We start from the raw sequence: 25,080 nt of genomic DNA, 5'->3' as shown, positions 1-25,080 counted from the left end.
ATTTCAAACGTACTGGTGTTAGAAAAGGGACATTTCCCTACCATTTAAATGAAGTCTCTAAATGAAAGTATCAAGTTTTTATGAGAAAATGTACAGTTGAATAGGCCTGTCCAGGCTGAGGAGCAGAGTGGATTGTGACATCACACACTGTAGCCTTCCCCATTCAAATGAATGGAGGGCTACTGAAAGAGGGAAAATATGGGAAGGATGAGTGTGATCGGTCTGAAAATTGATGTGACGGGTCCCAGTGTACCCAAGTCAGGCTAGGTCAGTGAAATTTCATGGCTATATCCTGAAAATCAAAAAGTACAGCAGGTTGACCAAAAATTCCATAAAAATGAATGGGAAAAAACAAGTGTAGCAGGCAAACGAGTGTGCTCATCAAAAAGCTGTATACAAGCCTGAATCACACCATCAAGCCAGACAATCTGGAGTTTGAACGTAGTCGATAGCTCCAAAACTGCAGGACTATATATGCCGCAAAATTTTGGCAGAAAAATAAAGTGTAAAATAATAATATACGTTGAGTACATTATAATTGAGCATTGCATTAATTAAAATATTGTAACAACAGGAACATGCCTGTAATTAACATATAATAGTCTAAAATTTAGTAACAGCAGATTTTCCCACTAATTCTGAAATAGTGGCAATTTTTTGTACTGTTTCTTTTTTTTAAGCACACACACACACACACACACACACACACACACACATATATATATATATATATATATATATATCCTGTAACTGTTTGAAGCCTGCATGAGTCATATGACCATCAAGCATTTTGGACCTCCGTTGACACGACTGTGATTCTCTATAAGTCTCTGGGGGTGAACAGCAAGTGGCTCATTATCATTTAAAGAAACAGGCACTGAAAGTGGCTGTTTTGAATAGGGTTGTTTAGACAGAGTGAGAAGGCTACTGTGGGGCTTGTGGTGTTTTGACCAAAGCAGGTATCAGACATTTCATTAGGAAACAGAACTGTGGAGGATTTGTTTGGACTCCAGTTACACACACTTAGGACTGTACTGTCTGTGGCTCGGTGTGTGTGTGTGAATTGATGCATGTACCAATGTGTGACATGTTTGTTTCTGGCTTGTTTCTGGTTTGTTTCAAATTTCACCTGCTATCGAGTCCGAAAAACAACTAGCTCTCTGGTTGAGTGGAAAACTCACCCGAGTGTGTCTCTTGACTCAGTGCCATAAACAAACTGTTCACTTCAATAAACATGTTAGGTGACAACGAACCATGTCCAAACAGGGTAAAAAATCCACAATCAAAATCAGTTTTTGTCTCCTTTTCATTAAAACACAGCCAATCATTTTCTCTGAACCCTAGTCGCCTAGATATGCCAGAGGAACTTATCCCACCCCCATGTTGGGGACCCACTCTATAGAGGATAAACTGATTCAATCAGGAACTATAAGAAACATCTCTGTGAGTTGCATTTATTCGGAAAAACACAAAAACACTGGTTGTAGATTTTATTCAGTGTGTGGAGCTTATTCCCTCCATGTGTCATTCACCAATTTAAGAGCTAATGACAGATTACACTCCCACTCTCACGTGAAATCAGTGTCAAAACTAATGTGAAAAAAAATACTGGGTGAGAACTAGGAAGGGATAAAAAAAAGCAAAGGGTAAAGGATAAAAGAGTTTTAATTTGTTTTCTTTCTTCCTCTTGTTTTTACCTTGTTCCCCCTCTCTTCTCTTCCTTCCAGTCTCTCTCATTCTTATCTGCATGTGTGCTCTTCCTCCCTCCCTTCTTTCACTCTCTTTTTAATCTGTCTGAGCTTTGTTCTTTTGTCTTTGTCCTCATTTTTCTCTCTCTCTCTCTTCCACTCACTCTCATCCATCCTCTCCCTCGTCCACCAGGGGGCAATGTGCCAGCGTCTTTAACGCTGAGAAAGCAGACGGTCGAGTGGCCAAGGCGGTCTCAGAGGACGAGCGGAAAATAGAAAAACCACTCCACACAGTGCTAAAGGCCAGCCGCGGAGGAACAGAGTCAATAATTAAAGGAGTGAAAGAGGGAGGAGAGAGAGAGAGAGTGAAAACAGAGCCAAATATGCTTGAGAACTGGTAGAGTATGAGAGAGAGAAAGAGAGAGAGAGAGAAAGAGCATGACAGAAAGAGTGTGGATACAGGAAGAAAAGGGAATGAAAGGAAAAAGAGGAAGTGAGAGAGAAAAAAAGTAAAAAAACAGAAACAAATGTTGGTGTACCTAAAAAGAGACAGAAAAAAGAGGGAATGGGGGGAATGAAAAAACAGAGAAATGTAAGGAAGAGTAAAAAAGAAAGCAGATAGAGAAAGTGTGAAACAAAAAGGAATTGGAGAGAGACATAAAAACAAAAAGGGCAGGGGCAGGAGAGGTTGAGTTATTATTGGTAAGGAGCTGATAAAAAGCTGCTGAAGTCTCTTGGCATCACTGACGTACAAGCGCCTTTTCTTTTCCCTCATGGAACAAAAAGAAAATCCTCCAGATATGTTAAACCCACACACACACACACACACACCTTCACAATAGCCCTTGTGTTGATTTGTGTTCGCCTTTCAGGCCATAAGCGACATTTAATTCACAAAGAACAGCAATAGTTCACACTTACACTCACACACGCAGACACACAAAAACACACTGCAAGAGAAAGATAAAAGAACACAAGATCGCGAGGGCGAGGGAGGATGGTTTCCAGACGACAAAATAGCAACATTTTAATAAAACATCTCAAATCTGTACTGTGAGTGCATTTATCACTGTACATGAGTGTGCGTGTGCTTATGTGTATGTGTGTGTTCGCTCTCGTCTAATCCTGCCTTCATACGCTGGTGGAACATAAATTCATTTAAAAACCAAATGTGAAAAATGAGAAACCCTATAGAGATTTTACATCCAAGAAAAAACAAGAAAAAAAATCATAACTAATTACAGAATCTGTGTCTTGCAGATGGTCTGTGCCCTATCATTGTCATGAAAACAATAAAACACACAATAAGACTCCAAATTCAAATCAACTTTCACACAAGACAAATATCAAGTACCAAAAAAACACCAAAAATTACATTAAAAAACTCACCTCTAATGAAAAAAAACAATAATTTCTGTAAATACTTCACAGTTGGTGATTATTTATGAACAATTATTCAATAAAGAGTAAAGAATATGTGACCTGTTGCTCATTTATTACCAGTGGAAATTTCTGAAAATTTTCAGAACAATTTTTGGAATTTATGAGTTGTTACTAACCTTCTCCCAAGTTGTAAACTGGGAAACAATCCATAACCTATCCCTGACCTGTCCCCTATTGGGAAAGAGCTCATGGTTAAGAAGTCTGGATTTGTGCAGAAACTCTGATTTCCTGTAGAAGGAAAAGGGGCGTGATTTTGAATCATGTTCTGTTTCGCCCTAATCTGATGATGTTGGAATGGACCTCTTGCTGTTCCCACTGCTCCTGCCCAATGTTTCCGCTCTCCTTTGAGGGCAGAGATGAGAGCAGTGGTAAAATTTCCTGGATGCATCGTTAATTTGAGCAGTGAGAGGAAAAAAGTCTGCTCCCTGAGGGGACGACTGGACAAATGCAGTGAGAATAATGAAGCGACTACATACAGAAACACGGGCTGACCACAGAATCCAACCAGCGGGAATCAGACTTCAATCAGACACTCTGCTGACGGCAGAGTGTGTGTGCGTGTGTCCGAGTGCCAAGCGACTGCCTGCTGAGGGATCATAATGTGCTTTTACTGTTTTACTGGCCTTGAATTTGAATATGGAGATTCTTGTGTGTGTGATTGAGAATGCGTGCTAGTGACTCTCTATCTCTGCAATAATGCCTTGAACAGAAGTAAAGCCTTGACACACAATGAAGCTACTGTGTGCGTGTGTAAGTAGGGTTCTGGCTGCAGTGTGACTATCAGAGCGAGGCCGTGTGTCAGTTTGTGTAAGAGTTCTGACACTAATGGGGACAAGAGCTGTCACAACACACCCACACACAGCTGAATTAAAACTAGCCTTAGGGCTGGGCAGTATAACGGTAATACCGTATACCGTGTTATTTAAAAATGTGGACAGCGTGAGGGCGGTATTTCAAAATTACCATGTGTGTGGTGTGTCAAATTTCTATTCTGTGTCTTTAAGTACAAGCCTAGTAGCCCACCACATTAATTATGCTTGATATGAACCACACATTGCTGGAAAAAACATCTGCTATGAAGTGCTAAAACACAAGTGCCTGTTAGCTGGCCAGCTGTGCTTCTAAACAGTGTAGAATCATCTTATTCCAGCACCAGTCACTGAAATTTGCTCTCAGAAACAAGTATTTATAGTCAACAGGTGTGTCGGTGTGCACTGTCGGATTGTGCTGAGCTGAACGCTTCACTTGATCCACACCACAGATATGAGGCTCATGCAGCAAAGCAGTGCACAGTACACCACACCTCCCACTGTAATACGGTACACTGTGTTAATATTATGAGACAGTTACCGCCCATCCCTAACTAGCAGACACTGCCTGTTTGAGGACTAGTGTTGTCATGATACCAAAATGATGACTTTCGATACAATGCCTGCCTAAATATCTCAATAGCGATACTGAAACGATACCATGGCAAAAAAAGGATGTTCAGCAAAATCACTGGTGTGTGCTTGTTAAGTGTGACGCCACAAGTGAGGTTTTGCTATTTCTGGGTCCAATTGCACCTTCGGTCCCATGTCATACATTCACAGGCCTTGTTTGCTGTTTGAATAATGCTGAATGCCTCAATAAATCATGTGATCTCAGTTTGGGAGTTCAGAAAAGGAATTCATTCAACATAAAAGGAAGCAAACCTGTGTGTTTGCCAGCACTTTTTGCACATTTGCAGCTCATTCTGATCTGTGTGAGCTGCTGTGTGGACCGACTGTGCTGCTCTGTCTCTGCAGCAGACGAGCCGCATTGAGGGAGCTGTGTCTCCCGGAGCTCCGTCTATGGGAGCAGAGAAGCCATGGAGAGAGAGAGCTGTCTCTCCCGCTCACGGTCAGTGCCGGTGTTCTAACAAGGTGTGCTAGAGGTAGATTTTTTCTATACTGTAAAGTAGCTAAGGTTTGCACTGAAAATAACTGGTGCGTGTTTTTTGTTATCTTAAATAACTTGCTAGAAGTTCTGAAAAGAGAGGGAAAGTGCTGGGGGTGCACACTGCCCCCCGTTTCACACGTTGGAAATATCGTGCTTATTTTAAACACTCCTTCTTAAAGTATCGGTACTGATTATATTGGGCATTGTACTGTTTTTAATGATAAAGTATTGGGATACTTTTCTAGTATCTGTATACCGTGCAACACTATTGGGGACAGGTTCCTCTTAGGTCACACACACTCACCTGTTTCAGGGTCGATGCTGAAGTGCTGGGACCCAGCTCCCAGGAGCTGGTATGTGATGTGGGCATTGGATCGGATATCAGCGTCCACCGCAGAAACCTGCAGCACCAGGCGTCCAGCAGTAGAGTCCTCAGCCACTCGCTCTTTGTACATAGACTGGAGGGAGAGGGAGAGAGAGAGAGAGAGTGTAAGTAATCATCTGGGACAAATTTTATTTTATATTGCTATACATTACTGTACAATGTTTGGGCACTCCAGTTCACAGAAAGAACAAAATAATGAGAAAGAAAGAAAAAGAAACAAAGAAAATTAGAAAAATGTGTAGGAGAAAGAGAGACAAAAAAAGTAAAAGAGACTGAAAATAAGTGAAAGAGAAAGGAAGCAATAGAAAATTATGAGTTAAAGAGAAGAAAAAGAGAAGACAAAAGAGAGGGAAAGAATTGAGATAAAGTGTGCTGAGGAAAAGAGGCAAATAAATGAAAGAAAAAATACCCTGAAGATTAGGAGAACAAATAGCCAGATATAGAAAAATCCAGAGAGACAGAAGGAATGAGAGCAAGACAGGGACAGACAGAAAGAGTAAGATCATAAACAAGAGTGAGAGATGAAGACAGAAAAAAGGAGACATGAAGAGAGAGAAAGAGAAATAAGATAAAGAAAATAGAATATTGATAGAGTGTGAGAGACCTAAGAGATAGAGACAGAGAAGTAGGTGGGTGGACAAACAGAACAAGAAGAAGGATAGAATAAAGACAGAGAGAGTGAAATAAGTGCAACAGATTGTGGGGGGTGTGGAATAAGTGTAAATAAAAAAGAAAAAAATGAAGCAGAACGATTAGAGACAGTGACTGTGACATATCTGTTATTCGAAACACACACACACACACACGCGCGCGCACACACACAGACTTTCAAAAACCATGGCCAGAGCAGAATGATCTTTCTTCGTGTCTGAAATGCTGCATTTTACACAAAAACCTTTACAAACATTCATTTACTAACATTCTCTCTGTTTTCCATGAGCTTTTCTCTTTAACTGACACTGATGAACTGAAACTTACAAACACACACACACACTCCTACCTTTTCGCAGACTGGGCTGTTGTCGTTGGCATCCAGCACCTTGACCTCCACCATGGCTCTGGCAGCAAAGGTACCATCCGTAGCGGTGATGTTCAGCAGGTAGTTGTCCATTTCCTCTCTGTCCAGTGGCTTACGCACAAACACCTTCCACTCTCCCTGAGCCAACTCCACACCAAATTGTCCCAAGGGGTCGCCACCTGCATACCACAAGGTACACATATAAACCTTAGAGGTTGCAGGTTATCACTCATCAAAACCAAGCATGTTCCCGACCTGTATTTGAACAAGCTGAGTTCTGTTTAAAGTGCAGAACCTAAACTTGAAGTTTGTCGTCAGAATCTTACAATAGACTTGGAGACACCAGTCCATCACAGTGTATCACAAACACACCCACTCACTTTTGCACTGCCAATTAATCTAGCACTGTGTAGTCACCTGGAGAAACCCACACAGACACACTGAGAACCTGAGGCATGGATCAAACCCAAAACAGCAGGACCCTGGAGCTTTGAGTTAGCTACACTACCTGCAGCACTGCTTCTCATGTTGGTAAGGTTAAACATCAAATACTCTTTGTATTGTCTTTTACCTTCTGCCCCACCACAATTGTGTAAATAGGTTTGGGTTGGAAAACCTGTTGTAAATGTAATGCTACTGTAACTAATAAGGCATTAAGTCTTTGAAGGGTTAATGATCTAATACTAAGAGGGAAGATGCATGTGTATGCCAGCACTGCACAGATTTCAAAGCTGTCTGCCAAGAGAGATGCGCTAAGTGACAGCTCACACTTAATCAGCTGACATTCCTCTGATGTTTGCCTTGATGATATCGGCTGTATCAGAGAGTTGACGCACCACTGAATCTCAGGCAATTAGGCGCTTGTAAAACTCACAAGTCTGCATCCACCCAAAGTTCTGTGTGTTTACCGAGGTATGGGATCATTCACAAAAACAAATATCAGCTGTGTTTGATTCAAGAGAGACACCAATCTCTGTTGTAATCAAAGATCACGCTAAAAGGAGTATAACGAGGCAATGTGGTTTGCCAGCAAATGAAGAGCTACTCATCATCGCTGTGGTCCTGACATCTTTGGATATTCAGCTTGGCACAGTTGTTCACAAAAGCTAATTAACGCTAGAGCTCGCCTATTCCCCCTGCCAATTTCTAAGAGTTATTGGTATAATTACACAAGGAAGACTTTTTTTTCCAGTGACCCAAATATTTAGACGGGCACATTGGAATTTGTTTACAGATTAAATGGGATGCATATTTGAACAAGCAGATGATATCTTCATAGTAACTTGTGCAAGTAGCTTGGCAGCGATGAGATGTCATTAGCGCAGAGTAATTGAGTGCTTGCGGATTACCGATATCTTAAAAACGTGCTCTACATCAGCTTCACATGTAGCAGACAAAGTTTGAGGGGCAAGACAACATTGAAAGAACTTGCATGCAGAAGTGAACAAAAATGGACTTACCTGTGATGAAGTATTCCACTTGTTTGTTAATGTCCTCAGAGTCTGCATCTGTCGTACTGAGGATGGCAATCACACCTCCAGGTGGATCGTCTTCACTGACAGTGCCTTTGTAGATCTCTGCTGTAAAGCGAGGTGGGTTGTCATTTACATCTGCAACCATCACATCTACCTTGGCATGAGCAGTCAACTGCACTTTGTCTCCTCGGTCAGAGGCCTGAACTGCAACATTGTACCTGTCCCTCTCTTCACGGTCCAGTTCCTTCAGTGTGGTCACCCAACCTGTCTCGCTGTTAATGGCAAACAGCTCAGTTATCTCTGGCAAGTCTTGGACAGGATCAAGACTGTAGACCACCTGCCCATTAGTGCTGGAGTCTAAGTCAGTTGCTTTAACCTGTATCACAGAGGTGCCACCTGGAAGGTTCTCAGCCACAACGGCCACATAAGGGTCTGATTCGAAGAGGGGAGGGTTGTCGTTGATGTCCTTGATTTGGACACTAATATCCACAGAGGAGACAACTTCAGTGCCTTCATGTTGGCTTTGTGCTTGGAGAGTGAGCTGATACCACTTTGTGCTCTCATGGTCCAGGGTCTTCTCCAACTTAAGCGCTCCCGTTTCAGGGTCAACTACGAACACATCATCCTTGTTGCTCTCAAGTGTGTTCCCCTTGATCAGACTATAGGTCACAGGCTGGTCACTTTCTGCCTGGATCACATCTATCTCAGAACCCAGAAGACGATCCTCATCAACAGCAAATCTATAGTGTGGTTCGGCAAACTTTGGCAACTTGACCTCTTGGGGCAGTATCCTGACATAGACTGGGACAACCGAAGATCGTGAGGGATTTCCACCATCCTTTGCACGAACAATGAATGTGTACAGCTCATTCTCTAAACCTATGAGACTTTCTTTGGTCACAATGACACCAGTGATAGGATGGATTTCAAAGTTCTCTGCTACGTTATCAGTGTCTGCTTCAATGGAGTAAGAGATGTCAGCATTGCTTCCTTCATCCATGTCAGAAGCTGCAGTTTTAAGCACTGTAGTACCTTTAGGAACATCTGCAACTACGCTGACTTTGTACTCTATGGCTCTGAACTGTGGGGAGTTATCATTGATGTCAGTTAGGATCACACTGATGGTGCAGAATCCAACTTTGCCACCACCATCTTTTGCCATCAAAGAGATGGGAATGACTTTCTCCAAAGCATTCTCACGGTCCAGACTCTCCAAAGTGAAAATTTCACCATCTGCATTGACAGAGAACTTTTCTTTAGCAATGTTGTTGACTATGTGGTACGTAAGTCTACCATATGGACCTGCATCACTGTCTGATGCTTGGGCCTCTGCTACCAATGTCCCAACTGGGGAATTTTCCAAAAGCTCAACAATATAGTCAACTTGAGGGAAGGTGGGACTGTGGAAGTTGGCTCCATTGACACTAACCTTCACCAGAGCAGAGTTCCTGAAAACGCCATCGGAAATGGAGACATTGAGGTTATAGAGGGACTCCATATGTGGCTTCTTGTGATTGGAAATAAAGATAACTCCAGAGTGTTTGTCCATGGCAAAGTTCTGCTCCTCATTCCCTGCCAGGATTGAGAACTCAAGTTTTGCACTATCAGAGCTGTCTGCATCCGAAGCCTGAACCTGAGTCACAAAATGTCCACGGGGAGCCAGCTCGCTGATCGCAGCTTCATACAAATTTTGTGAGAACATCGGAGCATTGTCGTTAAGGTCAGTAATTTCAATCATCACAGAGACTTCACTTGACAGAGCAGGGACTCCTCCATCCACAGCTCTGACTGTTAGCTTGTGTTGGGATTTCTCCTCGTGGTCCAGCATACGTGCTGTCCAGATAGTCCCGGAGTCACGATCGATTGTGAAGTACTCAAAGTCCTTCTCTTTATCTTCCACTAGCTGGTAGAAGAGCAATTTGTTGTTACCAGTGTCAGCATCGGTGGCAGAAACTTGTACTACAGAGGTACCAATCACTGAAGCTTCAGAAAGGTTTGTGTTATAAGACTTGGCACTGAACACAGGTGGGTTGTCATTCACATCCTCTAAGATGATATCAACAAAAACTTCAGCTTTAGCACCAGTTAGGGAGTCAATGGCTCTTACACTCAGCTTATAGGCAGGGTGAGTTTCAAAATCGAGAGGCTGAACAACGTGGATGACACCAGTATTGAAATTGATGGAGAACTGACTATAAGGATCCCCTTCTGAGATGATGTACACTATCCTAGGCCCTTCAGAATCACTGGCCTGGACGTGGACAATGGGTGTGTTGAGCTGTATGTTCTCAGGTATCTCCAGACTATAGAACGGTTTCTCAAACACAGGTATGGCTTTGTTTACTACGGTTATAGGCACTTCAACTGTTGCGGACAGAGATGTTTCCCCGCCATCTGTAGCCACAACCATGACCACAAACTCAAAGTTTAGAGAGTCCTTCTCAAATGGCTTTTTCACAGACAGTTCACCATCTGAACTGACCTGAATGTAATCATTCAGTTCCTGTAGGTGATATTTGATCTCTGCATTGTGCCCAGTGTCTGCATCTACTGCAGTCACCTGTCTGATGATGTGGCCCACTTCAGCATCCTTCTGGACCAGACCATGGTAAGGCAGGTTGACAAATATAGGAGAGTTGTCATTGATGTCCTCAACGGTTACTGTCACAAGAATGTGAGCTACATCAGATGGCTTGCCCTCCTTGCTCACTTCCACCACAATGTCATAAGTATCCTGCTCCTCACGGTCAAAAGGTATGCCCGTCGATGAGAGAACCCCGGCTGTACGGCTAATCTCAAACCTCTTATCAGGGTTCAAAATTGTGTAAAACAGAGGTTCATTTACTTGGTTACCCACAGCTGCAAGGACAGCCAGTGTCTTTTTCTCTTGTGAGTTCTCCTGCACTGAAGCCTTGTAGGAGTTTTGAGTGAATTTCAGACTGCTGGCTTTGTTCTCTTTAACGTTTATCTTCACTGATGCCATTCTTGAAAACCTACCATCAGACACCCTAACTCTTAGCTCATACCTGCTTCTCAACTGTGTGACATTTTGTATGGTAATAACCCCAGAGACAGGGTCCATTCTGAACTTGTCACCAATATTCCCTTCGGCAATGGAGTAGAGGAGTCTAGCATTAGCTCCTGAGTCAGAATCACTGGCGTTGATGGTGATGACTTCCACACCTTTGTAAGTTGGCACTAGAACTGTGGTCTCATACAATTCCTGACTAAATTGAGGTGGACAGTCATTGACATCTATGATCTCAATGGTGACGTTGGCAGCCTTCTCTGCAAAATGACGTGGGATTCCCATATCATGAACTTGAACAGTGAAACGGAAAACAGATTTCTGCTCATAATCCAGTTCTGTTGTTGTTCTGATTGCGCCAGTGCTGGAATCGATAGCAAAGTAGTTGTGGGCAAATGGTTCCACAATCTGGTACACTAACCTAGCATTGGCATCACAGTCCATGTCTAAAGCACGGATGACAAGAGGTGTGCTGTCTTTGGTGAGGACCACACTTTTCACAGGAGATGACTCACTGATCATTCCAGTAAATTCATCTTGGATGAAGACTGGAACATTGTCATTTTCATCTTTCAGGTGAATGAGGAGTGTGGCATTGCTGGCTTGGCCAGCCATGTTGGTACCCTGAATGGTTAGCTTGTACGATGGTATAGTTTCGTAATCTAGAGCCCTCTGTGTCACAACCACTCCAGAGTTGGGATTAATGTCAAAAGCTCCATTCAGGTTCCCATCTTTGATCTGGTAAAAGACTGAAGATTGACTGGTGGCTGTGACCAGACTCACAAATGTTCCAGGAAGTGCAGTTTCGCTAACCTCAGCAGAAAATTCCTTCTCTGTGAATTTAGGCTTGGCATTGTCTGAGATGGTAACTGTGATGTCCACGGTGGCTGTGGCACAGAGGGGCGGAGTTCCTCTATCTGTAGCTTTCACAATCAGCTCGAACTGGTTTTTGTTGCTTCTGTCCAGCTCTTTTGCCACAGTGATTGTCCCCAGGACAGGATCAATAGCAAAGGAATTAGCCACATTTCCTAAGAAAGAGAAGAACAAATGTGTATCACATGTCTAAAGTTTTGGAAATCCTGGAGAACTGAATCAATATTCTAATTTTATCTTTGACATTTAATTACTGATTTCTCTGTGACTACATGCCAGGACCCTGATATTGCTCATGGACCTACTTCTATTTCATGTTAGTAATGTTGCACAAAGTATGGAGAAGCCATAGCCATAGAGCAAATAAATTAATCCTAATTCCCATAAGTAATTTTGGCTATGCAACGTCTGTCATATCCTCCTAATATCAGGGTGGCATCTAGCTGAACCCAAAAGTTACACTTTGAGAGACTGATCAGGTTTTTCACCTTCCAGTCTCTCATAGATTTTGGAGAACATCCAGGTCAGGCTTGCATCCACTTTGGGGAATGCTGACTGATTGGGTCTTGCAGTTCAATTAGTCAGAGTTATCCCAGACTCGTCAAAAATGTGCGATCTCAACATGGCAGCCAGCACTACAGAGGCATTCCTGCTTTGCTGTACAAACACTGGGTGTTTATTGAGACAACAATCATGGGAAATGGAGGGGAGGGATCTACTGCATGCTTTGTTGTTTGACTTTTCCTACATCTCTTGTCCCGCAGCTGTAATTCTCCCTCTTTTTCAGTGTTGTTCTCTTGGCTTTAACTTGGATTTTCCATCTCTCCCTGTTCCTCTCTCCTACTCTTTTCTCTCTCTCCCTCTCCCTCTCTCATTCTGTGATACGTCATGGCAGAGTGTGTCAAACGTGTCATTCATGAATAAGTCTGGTGGGTTGAAGACCTTTAGATGGCACACATACACTCTCCCACTTTCCTCTCGCTGTGCATGAACTTTATTCACAGACACACAAAGCAAGACATGGATGACATGACTGGAATGCTAGGCCTTCCACTGGGGGTCTGTCACTGTCCACCGGGGGTCTGCTACATCTCACAGTAACTCTACATTTCATACACCAGTGTTTACATGCACTGCGTTACAGGCAGAACTTGCTGGCTTAGCTACAGTGGAACAGGTGCTTTCTCTGACACATGTTAGGCCAAGCCATTGCTTCTTTTCTAACTATTGCTAACAGCTCAGCACATCAGAGGACAAGGCAAAGTGTCCAGATCTGTCATGCTCACACACCCATGCGAGCTAGTATCATGAGCAGACAGATGAGAGGAGAGAAGGGGCCATCCCACCTTCCCAGAGAACATGGTCATCTAAGACTTTCTTGGGCTTCCAGTTTTGAACAGCTGAATTTTTATCAGGGATCCAACCAGAAACCTCATGTTGACAGGGCTCTCTCTTAAGACTACTGCACCACTTGGGGCAAAACTATGTTCGTGTTGATTAAGTAAGTTAGAAAACTAACAGCCCACTCTTGGGAAAACTATAGACCACAAACATGTTGCAGTGTTCAAAAATTTGGAGAATTTCATCGGAAACCATGACTTTGAATGTGAAGTTCAAATTTTAAAGTTAAGAAAAGAAGCATTAACATGGCATCAGTGCTAACTACCTGATTCGATGCTGTAGATGATCTCAGCATTCTGGCCCTTGTCCTTGTCAAGGGCGGTGACCTGCAGGACCGTGGACCCCACAGCCGCTGACTCATATACCCGACCCTTATATGGAGCCCCAGAAAACCAGGGGGCATTATCATTACTGTCTTCCACATTCACTATTACCCTCACCAGGTTCCTCTTTACTGGGATGTCCTGATCTCTCACCTAGACATGAGAGAGAGAGAGAGAGAGAGAGAGAGAGAGAGAGAGAGAGAGAGAGAGAGAGAGAGAGAGTTGGTGAATGTTCTTGTTGTCTAGTCTCTGGACCATGTACAATATAATCAAAGACAGAGGAAGACAGACATGTAGTCCTACCATGGCAGTGAGAGTGTGCTGATGCATGGTCTCATGGTCCAGTCTCTCAGCTGTGTACAGGGCCCCGGTTCCCGGATCCAGACGGAACTTGCGGAGGCTGAAAGGGTCAGTGCTGCTGAGGAGGGTGTAGGTCAGCTTGTTCTTCTCATCCCGGTCAGTCGCACTCAGACGCAATACCTCCGTCTCCACAGCAACATCCTCAGCAACTGTCACCACGTATCGAGCCTCAGAAAACTGGGGCCGGTGATTGTTAGTGTCAATCACTTTGATCAAGACCTGAGAGAGAAAGAGAGAGTGAGCAAATGAGCAATTCAAGGGAGAAATAACTAAAGAAAAAAAACAAGAGAGGAAAAGAAACAAGAGTGAAAAATGAAAAATATGGAGAAATATGAAAAAGAGAGAGAGATATGAAGAGATATTTCTGTTGCTCTGAGGCGGCGATTGACTCTCTCTCTCTCTCTCTCTCTCCTTCTCGCCGAAGGATCAATGAGGGCCAAACGCTGCTCGTCACACTGAGCTGTGTGTGTGTGTGTGTGTGTGTGTGTGTGTGTGTGTCTGCGGGCCTTGGGAAAATGTTACAGTGACATTTTCTCATACTAAATACCAGCTCACACGCCTTCGTGATGTAAACGGATGTATTTCATTAACAGTTATAAAGCAGCGGAGCAGAGTGAAATGTCAGGCCAAGAGCCAGGCGCATAATTAATTGACTGTTGATGGACTAACCTGATCGCTAATAAACAAAACACACAAACACAATCAACATAAATAATAAAAAAAACACAACCTACTTATTATTAAAAAAAAAAAAACATTTTTATGTGTGGGTGAGGTGCCTACAGTGACACAGGGCAGGGGAAGGGAGACTGTCAATATTAACCAACAGAGTTATTAGATGAGCCAAGTCTCTCTGAGAAAATTTGGTGCATCCCCCATCTTATAAATCCTCCTCCAGTGCTGGACACGGAGAGCCCTGCTTTCGATGCACTTTATGATGTAGTTAAACTGGGGAAGAACTGGAAGACTTACACACCTAACATTGTCAGTATAAGTGCTAGTCTCTCTCTCTCTCTCTCTCTCTCTCTCTCTCTCTCTCTCTCTCTCTCTCTCTCTCTCTCACTCACACACACACACACAGCCATACAGTTGTCTGGTTTTATCAAAGCCAACCAACCGTCTAGTTGGCTTCCTAGAGAGGATTAGAGAGTCCTCTGGGAGTTCTTCACTGGCCGGCTTTTATAGAGCCTACGTGTGTGTGTGTGTGTGTGTGTGTGTGTGTGTGTGTGTGTGTGTGTGTGTGTGACTCAGAAAACCAGAGTGTATTCATGTAAATCCACACAGGCAAAAATGCTTTCATAAGACCAGAATAATGAACCAAACTCAGCACAAAGTGGCCCGATGTATGCCAACCATTAGGGGGCACTGATTAACGTTGGTTTCTTTGTAGATTAATAGCCACAAAAGGAAACTTGGCCCAGAGCCTCAGAACCCACACCACTGGACTTTTCTAACTTGCTCTCGGTCCAAAGGCCCTAGCAGAGTTGAATGGGCTAATAACACAGTAGAGCACCAGGTGGAACCTACAGCATTTTAACATATTCCCCATGAAGAAATGGCAAAAGGACAAATCCACACCAGGATTTCATTCCAACTACCTGGGATCTCAAAGTTTTTCCAATGAGCCTCAAAAAAGGCCTGGGATGGATATATGTTATTTTATTGTGGACAATTTCACACACTTACCCTTTCTCACACACACTCACTAGTGCAAGAAGTATCAAAAACCCACTGAACTCTACCCACTGAACCCACTGAACTCACTATTACCATGAACTTAAATAAATGAACTAGTGCAGAAACTCAGCTTAGTGGCTGTTTTATTTTATTTTATGTGAAATAAATTGTAACATTATAAACAAACAATTTCATAAATAAATAAATGTAGTCTACAAGACAACAAAGTAATTCGAGTGAAGTAGGACGGCCATCACTTGTCTACTGGTGTGTCTCTGTGTGTGCAGAAAAGCTGACACATTGTATTTTTGCATTTGCTAATGTATAGCAATAGCAGCATGTCACTTGTCCCTAAAGAGTGAGAACTTCCTTTTATGAAGTGCCTCCTCTCTTCCCTTTCTTTCTTCTCTTGGTCTCCCCAGACGTCCCCTCCATCTCTCCATCCTGCGAGAGACAGGAGGCTGTAGGGACGAGGAAATAGCGAGGAGAAATGAGAGGAGTTAGTGAGAAAGAGCTAGAGGGTGGAGTACTTTGTACCTCTCTCTCTGTCTGGATTGTATCCTGTGCCCAAAGTGGAATGCAGCTCTGTGTGCATGTGTGTGTGTGTGTGTGTCAGCTGATCCCTGAGGAGTGTTACAATGGAGTAAGAGGCCCACCGGCAATGAGAAATCACACCAGTGCACACACATACTAAATAATCTCTCTGCTGATCTGTGTACACCCACCACTCCACACACAACTCTATAAATAGATGTTAGTGAAATATCTATTAGCCTCCAGTTCACTCAACTCTCCAAAAAAGTCCTAACTAGAAAGAGCCACGTGGCCCACACTCTCTCAGACTGTGAGCTTTCGGGAGAGAAACTGGAGCAACAAAAAAAAAAAAAAAAAATTCTTTACTGGGATGTTACTTACAAACTGTTCAAATTCATAAAAAAGAACTTAGGACTAAATGTCTGTAATGTATAATAATAAAAGTGGCTGGGTAATAACAATAACTGGGTGTTAGCAAAGCAGGTAGGGCAAAAATGAGCAAAAATCTGGTAAGAAACTAGCACAACAGGCAACATTTCACTGACAATAATATATAAAATGTACCAAAAAATACCATAATTTTTTCCCTAACACGATACACTAATGTTTGAACAAAACTCAATAACTAAATACATACATGATTTGAATAACTACCATAAAATAGCACAACTGTAAAAGTTAAACTGTTAAAAAAAATAATTTGCAATCCATAATACCGAATAAACACTAATAGGATAAAAGTCATAGTGCGAATAAAATTTACCGTAACACTGTATACATGTCTTGTTTAAACAACAATTGTGTTAGTGCTACATGGACTTCATTTCAAAGACAATTATTAACCATATTAAAATAATATCATAAAACCATATGATACTTCTCCCTGAGACACGTTGAGGGTAAATTAATTCAATAACAGCACCAGCATCTACCACAGATATTAGCAAATATACTAGTGAAGAAAGTAGCAATGTAAGAGAAACTAGTACCACATGTAATTTTTTTATTGCTAGCATTACTAATCAGATAGAATACATGAATTATATTAGATCCTGAAATGTATGTGTGCTTATGTTAAAAAACAAAAACAAACCAAGCAAACAAACAAAAGGAGACATTCATTTACTGATGCACTGCTGTGAGTGTGATTTAAGGGTAGATAACCAATACCGCCATAAGAGATCAGAAAAAGAGGTCAGGAAAGAAAATCGTGATTACAAAATTAGCCTTATGCAGGTCACGAGAATAAACAACAAGGGAAAGAAACTCACAAACAAAACAACAACAACAGGAACCCAAAGCCACTCTAAATCCCAACTCCTCAAACTTTAATCTGTTTATTATTCTGTGCCTTCCTCAAAAATAAAATCCCAGCTGCGTCTACGTCTACTGAATTCCTTGTGACAAAACCAAGTGAAACATTTGAGACCCTGCTGAAACGACCTCGTTTGGAGTTGTTCTCCAGAAAGGATGAAGTCACCCTGCATTGAACATGCTCAAGCTCTTCTTAATCTGAGCATAAAGAACCAAAGAAGAAAAAACGAATAAAAAAGGAGTGAGTTGAATCAAACTCATGTTCCCTCCTCATTTTTCTCTCTCTCTGCGGGACAACTAAGATATAATGTCCTGGAAACTAAGGTCATCAGTATTTAAGATCAGATTTAAGATTTAAGTCAGGCTTAATAAAGAAATGTCCTTAAAAATGCATGAAATAAAATGTCAAAGTGCACAGAAGTTGTGGATGAGTTTAAATACCGTAATTCCATATTTTAAATCTAATTAACCTGTTGAAGTATAATATTCACAATTATTAAAGTATAATAATTGGCGCAGCAGGTAGTGTCGCAGTCACACTGCTCCAGGGACCTGGAGGTTGTGGGTTCGATTCCCGCTCTGGGTGACTGTCTGTGAGGAGTTGGTGTGTTCTCCCCGTGTCTGCGTGGGTATCCTCGGGGTGCTGCGGTTTCCTCCCACAGTCCAAAAACACACTTTGGTAGATGGATTGAAGACTCAAAAGTGTCTGGAGGTGCGAGTGTATGTGTATGAGTCGCCCTGTGAAGGACTGGTGCCCCCTCCAGGATGTATTCCTGCCTTCCGCCCAATGATTCTGGGTAGGCTCCAGACCCACTGCTACTCTGAACTGGATAAGAGGTTATAGATCGGGATCAGGAGCCTACCCGGAATAACTGGGTGCAAGGCAGGAACGCACCCTGGAGAGGGTGCCAGTCCTTCACAGGGTAACACACACCCACAAACTCTCACCTATAGACACATTTGAGTTGCCAAACCACCTACCAAAATGTGTTTTGGACTGTGGTAGGAAACCGGAGCACTCAGGGACAACACACTAAACTCCTCACAGACAGTCACCTGGAGTGGGAACCCACAACCCCAGGATGCTGGAGCTGTGTGACTGCGACACTACCTGCTGTGCCACAGTGCCACCCCAATTACATATTTAAATGCGCTAATACTTTTAAGTTTTAACAAAATATTTTTAATGGATTGAATGTTTAATTTGATTCTTCAGAAAAATCTGCAACTTTTTACTCAGTATTCTATAGTGGTTTGCAAGCAAGGATGATTTTGTTTTAATACTGTGGAGGCATAGAGTATAGGATGGGCTAGGGAGCTCACAGGGAAGTCAGCATGCACTGCGGGCACATCTTGCATAACATGGTGTGGCTTTGTGCAGGGGTTGACTGTCTTGAAGAAGGGGGGGAGGGGTTTCAGGTGTGTGGTACCCCTGGATCTCAATACACAACCAGCCAGAATTGCTGCTTGTTCCCTCACTTGCTTTCTCCTGTGCTCTTTTAACAGTCTAATAAAAGTTGCTTAAAATGCAGTAAAGGCCATTAAACCATGACTGTTGATGTTACAGTAAATATTTATGCATATTTCTGACATTAAAATGTATGAATTTAAAATTATTAAGGCAACTGATTGCCCGAATACTTCTGCTAACATATTCAGGTTTAGAGTGCACCTCAGATGAGCTGGAGAGCCAGAACTAATCATCTCCCAACAGGACCTGAGGCTGAATCCTGTCATACTCTCACAGCAATGTTCAAAATCAAAAGCAAAGACCTGTCACAAGAACAGAAGCTCTTATTGCAACATGGGATGAGCAGGTGACACAGACGTTGGGAAACACTGCACAATCAGTACACAACATCGCTGTATGGTAACATGGCCACATCTTCACAGTCACTCTTTAATAATGCAAGGGCAAATATTTGCCTCGTCTGTCGTCTTGACCCAGATCTGTCTGCGCACACCTGCTCCAGATGTTCGCCCGATATCAGAAAGTGTTGACAGGAACAAATGAGGAGAGTAAAAGCTATTCGTTTTCATGCAGGGTTGAGGACTCTTGACTAGGTGGCAGGATGTGAAATGAAACAGACACAGACACACACACACAGAATACACAACTCTCACATTCAAGGCCATTTTAACTAAGTACGTACTGGTCACTTTACTGGACACCCATCTTTTGCAGCTCCTAGAGCCCACAGTTTTATCTGCAGCCCTTAAGTCCATCATCAATAATCAACCGTCTAATCATAGAGATACTCCTTTCCAGATACTTTTGGTCAGTAATGCCACTGTCGGCCCTGTCTTGATGCTGACCACACATTGTATTATGTCACGGTCAACATTCTTGCCCAACAACATCTGGACATCAGTGCTTCTCTGACAAGAAAGTGACCATGGATGAAAAGAGAGAGGAGAGAGGCTGATGAAATGGGCAGCAACAGATGAGCCACAGTCTGTAAAAGTAAATAAGGGGGGTGTCTCAAATAAGTGGTGAGTGAGGGTCAATAGAAGGGGGCTGGTGTTTCTCAGGGTGTCCGGAGGTCCTTAAAAGTCTTAAATACTATTTATCTAGAAATAAGGCCTGAATTTGTCTTAAAATGTCTTAACAACATCTTAAAAATACCATGGGAAGTAAGTAAAGTTTAATATTTATCTGGTTTTCGCAGAATGCATTTGGGAGTTTCCATATTTTTCATGCAAGTTAGCTTACTGTTTTAACGGCAGACTAAAGTAAGTGGAACCAACGGTATTATTTATGGCTCTGAAGGGCGCTATTTTCAGCTACTTTCGCCTTTTGCTTTTAGTCAGTGGAGATGGTATTGGAGACATGGGGAAGGGTTCAAGGAAAACCCGATTTTGCAACATAGTTAAGCCAAGTTGAAGAGAAACAATAGGAGATGCTTTTGTTTGAAATCATAGGCGTGTCTAACCCGTTAGTGGTGCTCATGCACTCCTAAATTGAGTCCCAGCACCCCTTAAAATAAGGGTAAATGTTTCATTTTTGTGTCTTTGATAATGTGAAAATGTTAAAATATAAAAATGAATTGGTTAAACATAAAATTTTAACCATGAACATACAGCATTCCCCCACTTGACTCACAAACAGTAGGATCCACATTCTCTGTTTCACCTCGCTCGTAGCTGCGCTGAGTGTGCGCACTAGTTACAGTATGAGTGTGTGTGTAGAGTGATGGCTCCAGTAAGCATCAGGGTGTTTCTGAAAAGAGGCCAGTATATGTCAGTAAAATGTGGATGTTTCTTATAAAGTAGCCAGTGATTGTCAGTAAAAAAGGGGGTGTTTCTTATAAAGTGGCTAGTGTGTGGACCTACAAGGTTGGTGTTTCTAAAAAGTGGCCAATACATATACAGTAAATTTCCAGTGAGATTGACTGTGAAACTCTCCAACACACACATATGATCCATCGTCTGAGACGGGTGGTGGGTTGTGAAGTGTGTTTGGTAGTGATGCTGGAAACAAAGCCTGAGAAATGCGCGTGTGTATTTGTGTGTGTGAGATAACTGTAACTGATTTGTGCTGAAGGCTCCAACAATGGCTGTGAGAGGAGACAGGCTTTGATAAACCGTGATATTGGAGCGGATAAATGTGTTATGTCACTGCTTTTGTGTTGGAGTGAGAGCTGTGTGTGTGTGTGTGTGTGTGTGTGTACTGAAGCAGTCTCCTGATCACAGGAAGCCTCTAACCATGTGCTGACCACTTGGTCAGGGTCATTAAAATGAAAGATGAGGGGCAGAATGGGGAGAGAGACAGAAAAGCTGCACAATACATCAAATGTTACTCATTATTGGGATATTGGCTATTGCGATACTGATATCATCAAATATGCAAATGCATTCTCAATTAATATTTATACACACGGGTTATTGTTTTGACTATTCTATTGCCTTTTTACTATCTCCACAACTTATACTCTCAGTGAAGACCAACCTGCCACCAACTGAGATGTAAGTGAGCCTCCATTTCCTTTCATTTTAATCACAACATGTAGCAAAGTAATCACAACACTAACACTGTCTACACAGCACTAATAGACAATCAGTAACCATAAATCACCGTGCTCAAACAAACACACACACACACACTCACACACACACACACTCACACACACACACACACACACACACACACACACACACAGTTACTAGAGTGCTTTAGATGAATTTATTCTAACAGGGCTTCTCTCAAGAGTGAGTGAGTGAGAGAGAGAGGAAGACGGAGATAAAAGTTAGTAGGGCAGAACCAGACAGCACCATCCTCCTCCTCACGCTCTTCAGGAATGAGAGAATGGAAGATTCCAGAAGCTAATGCCAAAAAGAAAAAAAAAAAAAAAGAGAGAGAGACAAAACAAAAGAAAAATGTGTGTCCAGCCAAGGAATGTGTGTTAAAACAAACATACAGAGCCTTTTTTGATGTGAAAATAATTGTACGGACAGGACCAAGTCTCTGGAATCTCTGGAAAAAAAAGTGTCCAAACAGCACCTTTATAAAGGTGCTAGCTGCTAACACACACACACACACACACAATTTCAAAACAGTAACTAACTAGGTCTAATCTTATTACTATAACACCTGAAGACTTAGCTAGCAACTACGGGCCCTAGCTTAGCATTATGTCACTATTTTTTGCTCAAATCAATTAGCTCCAATGACACTAAATGTAGGTGATTAAACACATCTAATGTGTATATTGTGATATTGTGGTATGTGATATTGTTTTCTTAGATTTGCACTGCTGCTATGAGGCTAAATTTGCTAACAAGTAATGAAAAAAAAATACTGAGAACTACTACCTATGCAAATGTAGGTTCTAAACATGTACACAGTCCCAAAAATACAGTGATTTAAAAAGCAGAAAAACAAAAATCTTTATGGTAAATATTCATTCATTCATCGCTGTAACCGCTTTTCCAGTTCAGGGTTGCAGTGTCTGCTTTTTAGTTGCTCTTTGCAAAATATCTAGACTCAGTATTATTACTATTAATAATAATAATTTTATTTATAATATATATAACCTTAACTTTAAATTTTATCTGTCAACGTTAACTGTTTGATTACCTGTGTTGTAGTAGTGCGTGTGCCATCCGTAGCTTCCAGTGTGAGGTTGTAATTGGATTTCTGCTCTGCATTTAGCAGCTGGGCCACCACCAGCGTCCCACTAGCCTTGTCCACATCAAAACGGTTATCCGAGTTACCACCTGAGAGAAAACAGAACCATCAGCATCTGCTAAACAGCTGGACGCAGAGGAACTGAACAGAATTTGACTTCATTCCAGTGACAATGAATATATAAGATGTCTGCGAGTAAAGAAACCAGATTAAAAGTTTATCCCTTTTGAAGCAGCAACAAGTCTTTACTGTAGATGCTGGAACACCGCTGTGAAGATTTAATGGCAACCATGTAAATATTTCTGGTCTGGTACATATGTATTATTAATTTTGCACCACTAATGCCATTTCACTGCTCCATAGCTGACACTAAGCATTGAACACAGTGACATTAGGCTCCTGTGTAGCTGCTCCACAGCACCTCATTTTATTCATGATTTTTTTGGAGATAACAACATAAATATGTTGTATCACTGATTGATATAAGCAGATAAATTCATTAGTGTAGAATGAGAGGTGTCAAAGATTTTGTATATACAGTGTTTGTTCTTAATTTCACTTAGAAATGCTCCATAAAATAATGTCTGAGGCTGTACACTGCCACTGCAATTTCTACACATGGTAAACACATTTACAACATTATGATCATGTTAATATTGACAGTAAAATCCTGTAGAAAACACAATATTTAGTGGACTGTGATGTAGACATGATAAATGTTTGATGTACACATTCACAAATGCCTGACAATATAACAAGAATGAACCAATTGAACCAATCAATAAGAACAAAGGCATGAGAAAATCACAAAATGCAGACAATGGTCATTTACAAATACCACAATGGGCCATTTCACAGTGACCCTGAAATGGATACGCGGAAAAGATGAGGATGATGACGACAACGGGCCACTGCGCCTAAGCAGTTTTTCAATACAGAACCATATTGTGAGGACAAAAATTAAAGGGACAATATGGAAAAATGTTGTAGTTATTGTAAATAACTACACAAGATTATATACATTTCTATAGTGCTAATAAACAAAGAAAGCCTTCTAACTATATATCCTGTATTCTTCCAACAAGCACTCTCAGGTGGATTTTTCGCGATTCTTAATCTATTTACCCTGTATCAGTGATAATATTAACAGTCAGGGTTTATGTAACTTTGAGAGTGGGTTTATATTTGATGATATCCTGTATTGGCACAATGTATGGTAGAAAATGTATTTGAAGAACAAAGAAATTAGAAAAGACACAAATTTGATCATTTTGTTCAACCAGTGTGGTTGAGTCATTCACATGACAAAGTAAATGTTAAATGTTAGCCTTAGACCAAACCCCCACCTTAAATTAAATGTAAAACTTTATTTATGTCAGGGATCTTGGTCCAAGAAAGTACTGAATTTAAAAAAAAAAATTAAAAATAATACAATATTTCAATTAAAAACTGACCAAAAACACACACATGAAAGCAAGATGAATGTACGTTGTGATAAAATGGTTATGAATTCCAAAGTACAAGAATCAGCCAGATGTTAATTTTAGTGGAGCTAGCTATAGGTAATTAACTATAGGATCAGCCAATTCTTCATAGCATTAGCATTGTAAAATTGCATTTCGGTTTATTTTGGTCAAGTGAGGTACTCAAGCATTTTCTAATTGCTCTGGAGCTACAAGCTTCAAGTATTGTCACAGTTTAAGCAGGAATTTCAAAATAAAAATTCCTAAATTTCCAAATGTTTCTAACACAATTTATATTTATTAGCTCAGCATAGGTTAAATATATCTTTATGTGGTTAAATAAATATTAACTTTCAGATTATGATGATGAAAGTATTTTAAAATATTTTTATGGCTTTAAGTTTTAGTTTAGAGTTGAAATAACTGCTAAGATGTACATTTTAAAATATTGCCACAAAGATGTTTAGTGCATTCTGGACAGTAATCTAACAATTTTCACTTTTACTATATTTTTACATTGTTACTTATGATTACATTCCATATTTATGATTGCATTTTCAGTGTATTTTCAACCTCAATGTTGACAGATTCTTGACCACCACAAAAACACATTGACTAATCACGAGTCTGGCATAGAAAGACCAATCACAGATCTGAGTGAGGCTCTAATCTCCCAGATCTGTAAAGGATACCTGCAGCCGTGCAGTTGAGGTCGCAGGCCGTCTGCACCAGGTAAAACACCTCACTCGCTTCAGAGCTCTCTTCCAAAACCAAACCGAGAGATAAGAAAGGTAGGAAAAAAATAAGAAAGGAACAAAAAGAGACAGAAGAGAGGTACATTCCGACAGAAGGGGTAACAGGCGTAGAAAAAAGAGAGAAAGCAACAGAGCGTAAATTGGTTAGAAATAGACAAAAGGAAGAAAGGAAAGGGGTGAGTAGGTAACAAGATGCTAATTGATTGAAATATATTGAGCCCAAGAAAGGCCAGATACAACAAAAATCTAGTTGGAGAAAAGGTGGATGTTGTGTGCATTTTTTTATATGTCCCCA

At 41.4% G+C, this 25,080-nt stretch overlaps 1 protein-coding gene across 8 annotated transcripts in view; it reads right to left on the bottom strand.

Moving 5' to 3' along the window:
• fat1a (FAT atypical cadherin 1a) overlaps window positions 1-25,080 on the bottom strand; it is a 105,497-nt gene that overhangs the window by 23,152 nt on the left and 57,265 nt on the right. For 6 of the 8 annotated variants that reach the window (XR_010800288.1, XR_010800287.1, XM_066659801.1 and 3 more), the window contains exons 7-13: window positions 24,723-24,791; window positions 22,517-22,656; window positions 13,858-14,133; window positions 13,497-13,707; window positions 7,915-11,985; window positions 6,437-6,633; window positions 5,356-5,509 (exon numbers count right to left, since the gene is read on the bottom strand). Coding sequence is in view for 6 of the 8 variants with exons in the window: in XM_066659801.1 (XP_066515898.1) it covers window positions 5,356-5,509; window positions 6,437-6,633; window positions 7,915-11,985; window positions 13,497-13,707; window positions 13,858-14,133; window positions 22,517-22,656; window positions 24,723-24,791 (5,118 nt within the window). In the remaining 2 variants the exon portion in view is untranslated. The remainder of the gene's footprint in view (window positions 1-5,355; window positions 5,510-6,436; window positions 6,634-7,914; window positions 11,986-13,496; window positions 13,708-13,857; window positions 14,134-22,516; window positions 22,657-24,722; window positions 24,792-25,080) is intronic. The other 2 variants (XM_066659804.1, XM_066659805.1) reach the window with 1 other exon arrangement.

This window comes from Hoplias malabaricus, chromosome 2 (genome assembly GCF_029633855.1).
Source record: "Hoplias malabaricus isolate fHopMal1 chromosome 2, fHopMal1.hap1, whole genome shotgun sequence".
NCBI lineage: Eukaryota > Metazoa > Chordata > Actinopteri > Characiformes > Erythrinidae > Hoplias > Hoplias malabaricus.
This window is presented reverse-complemented; position numbering and strand designations above follow the sequence as displayed.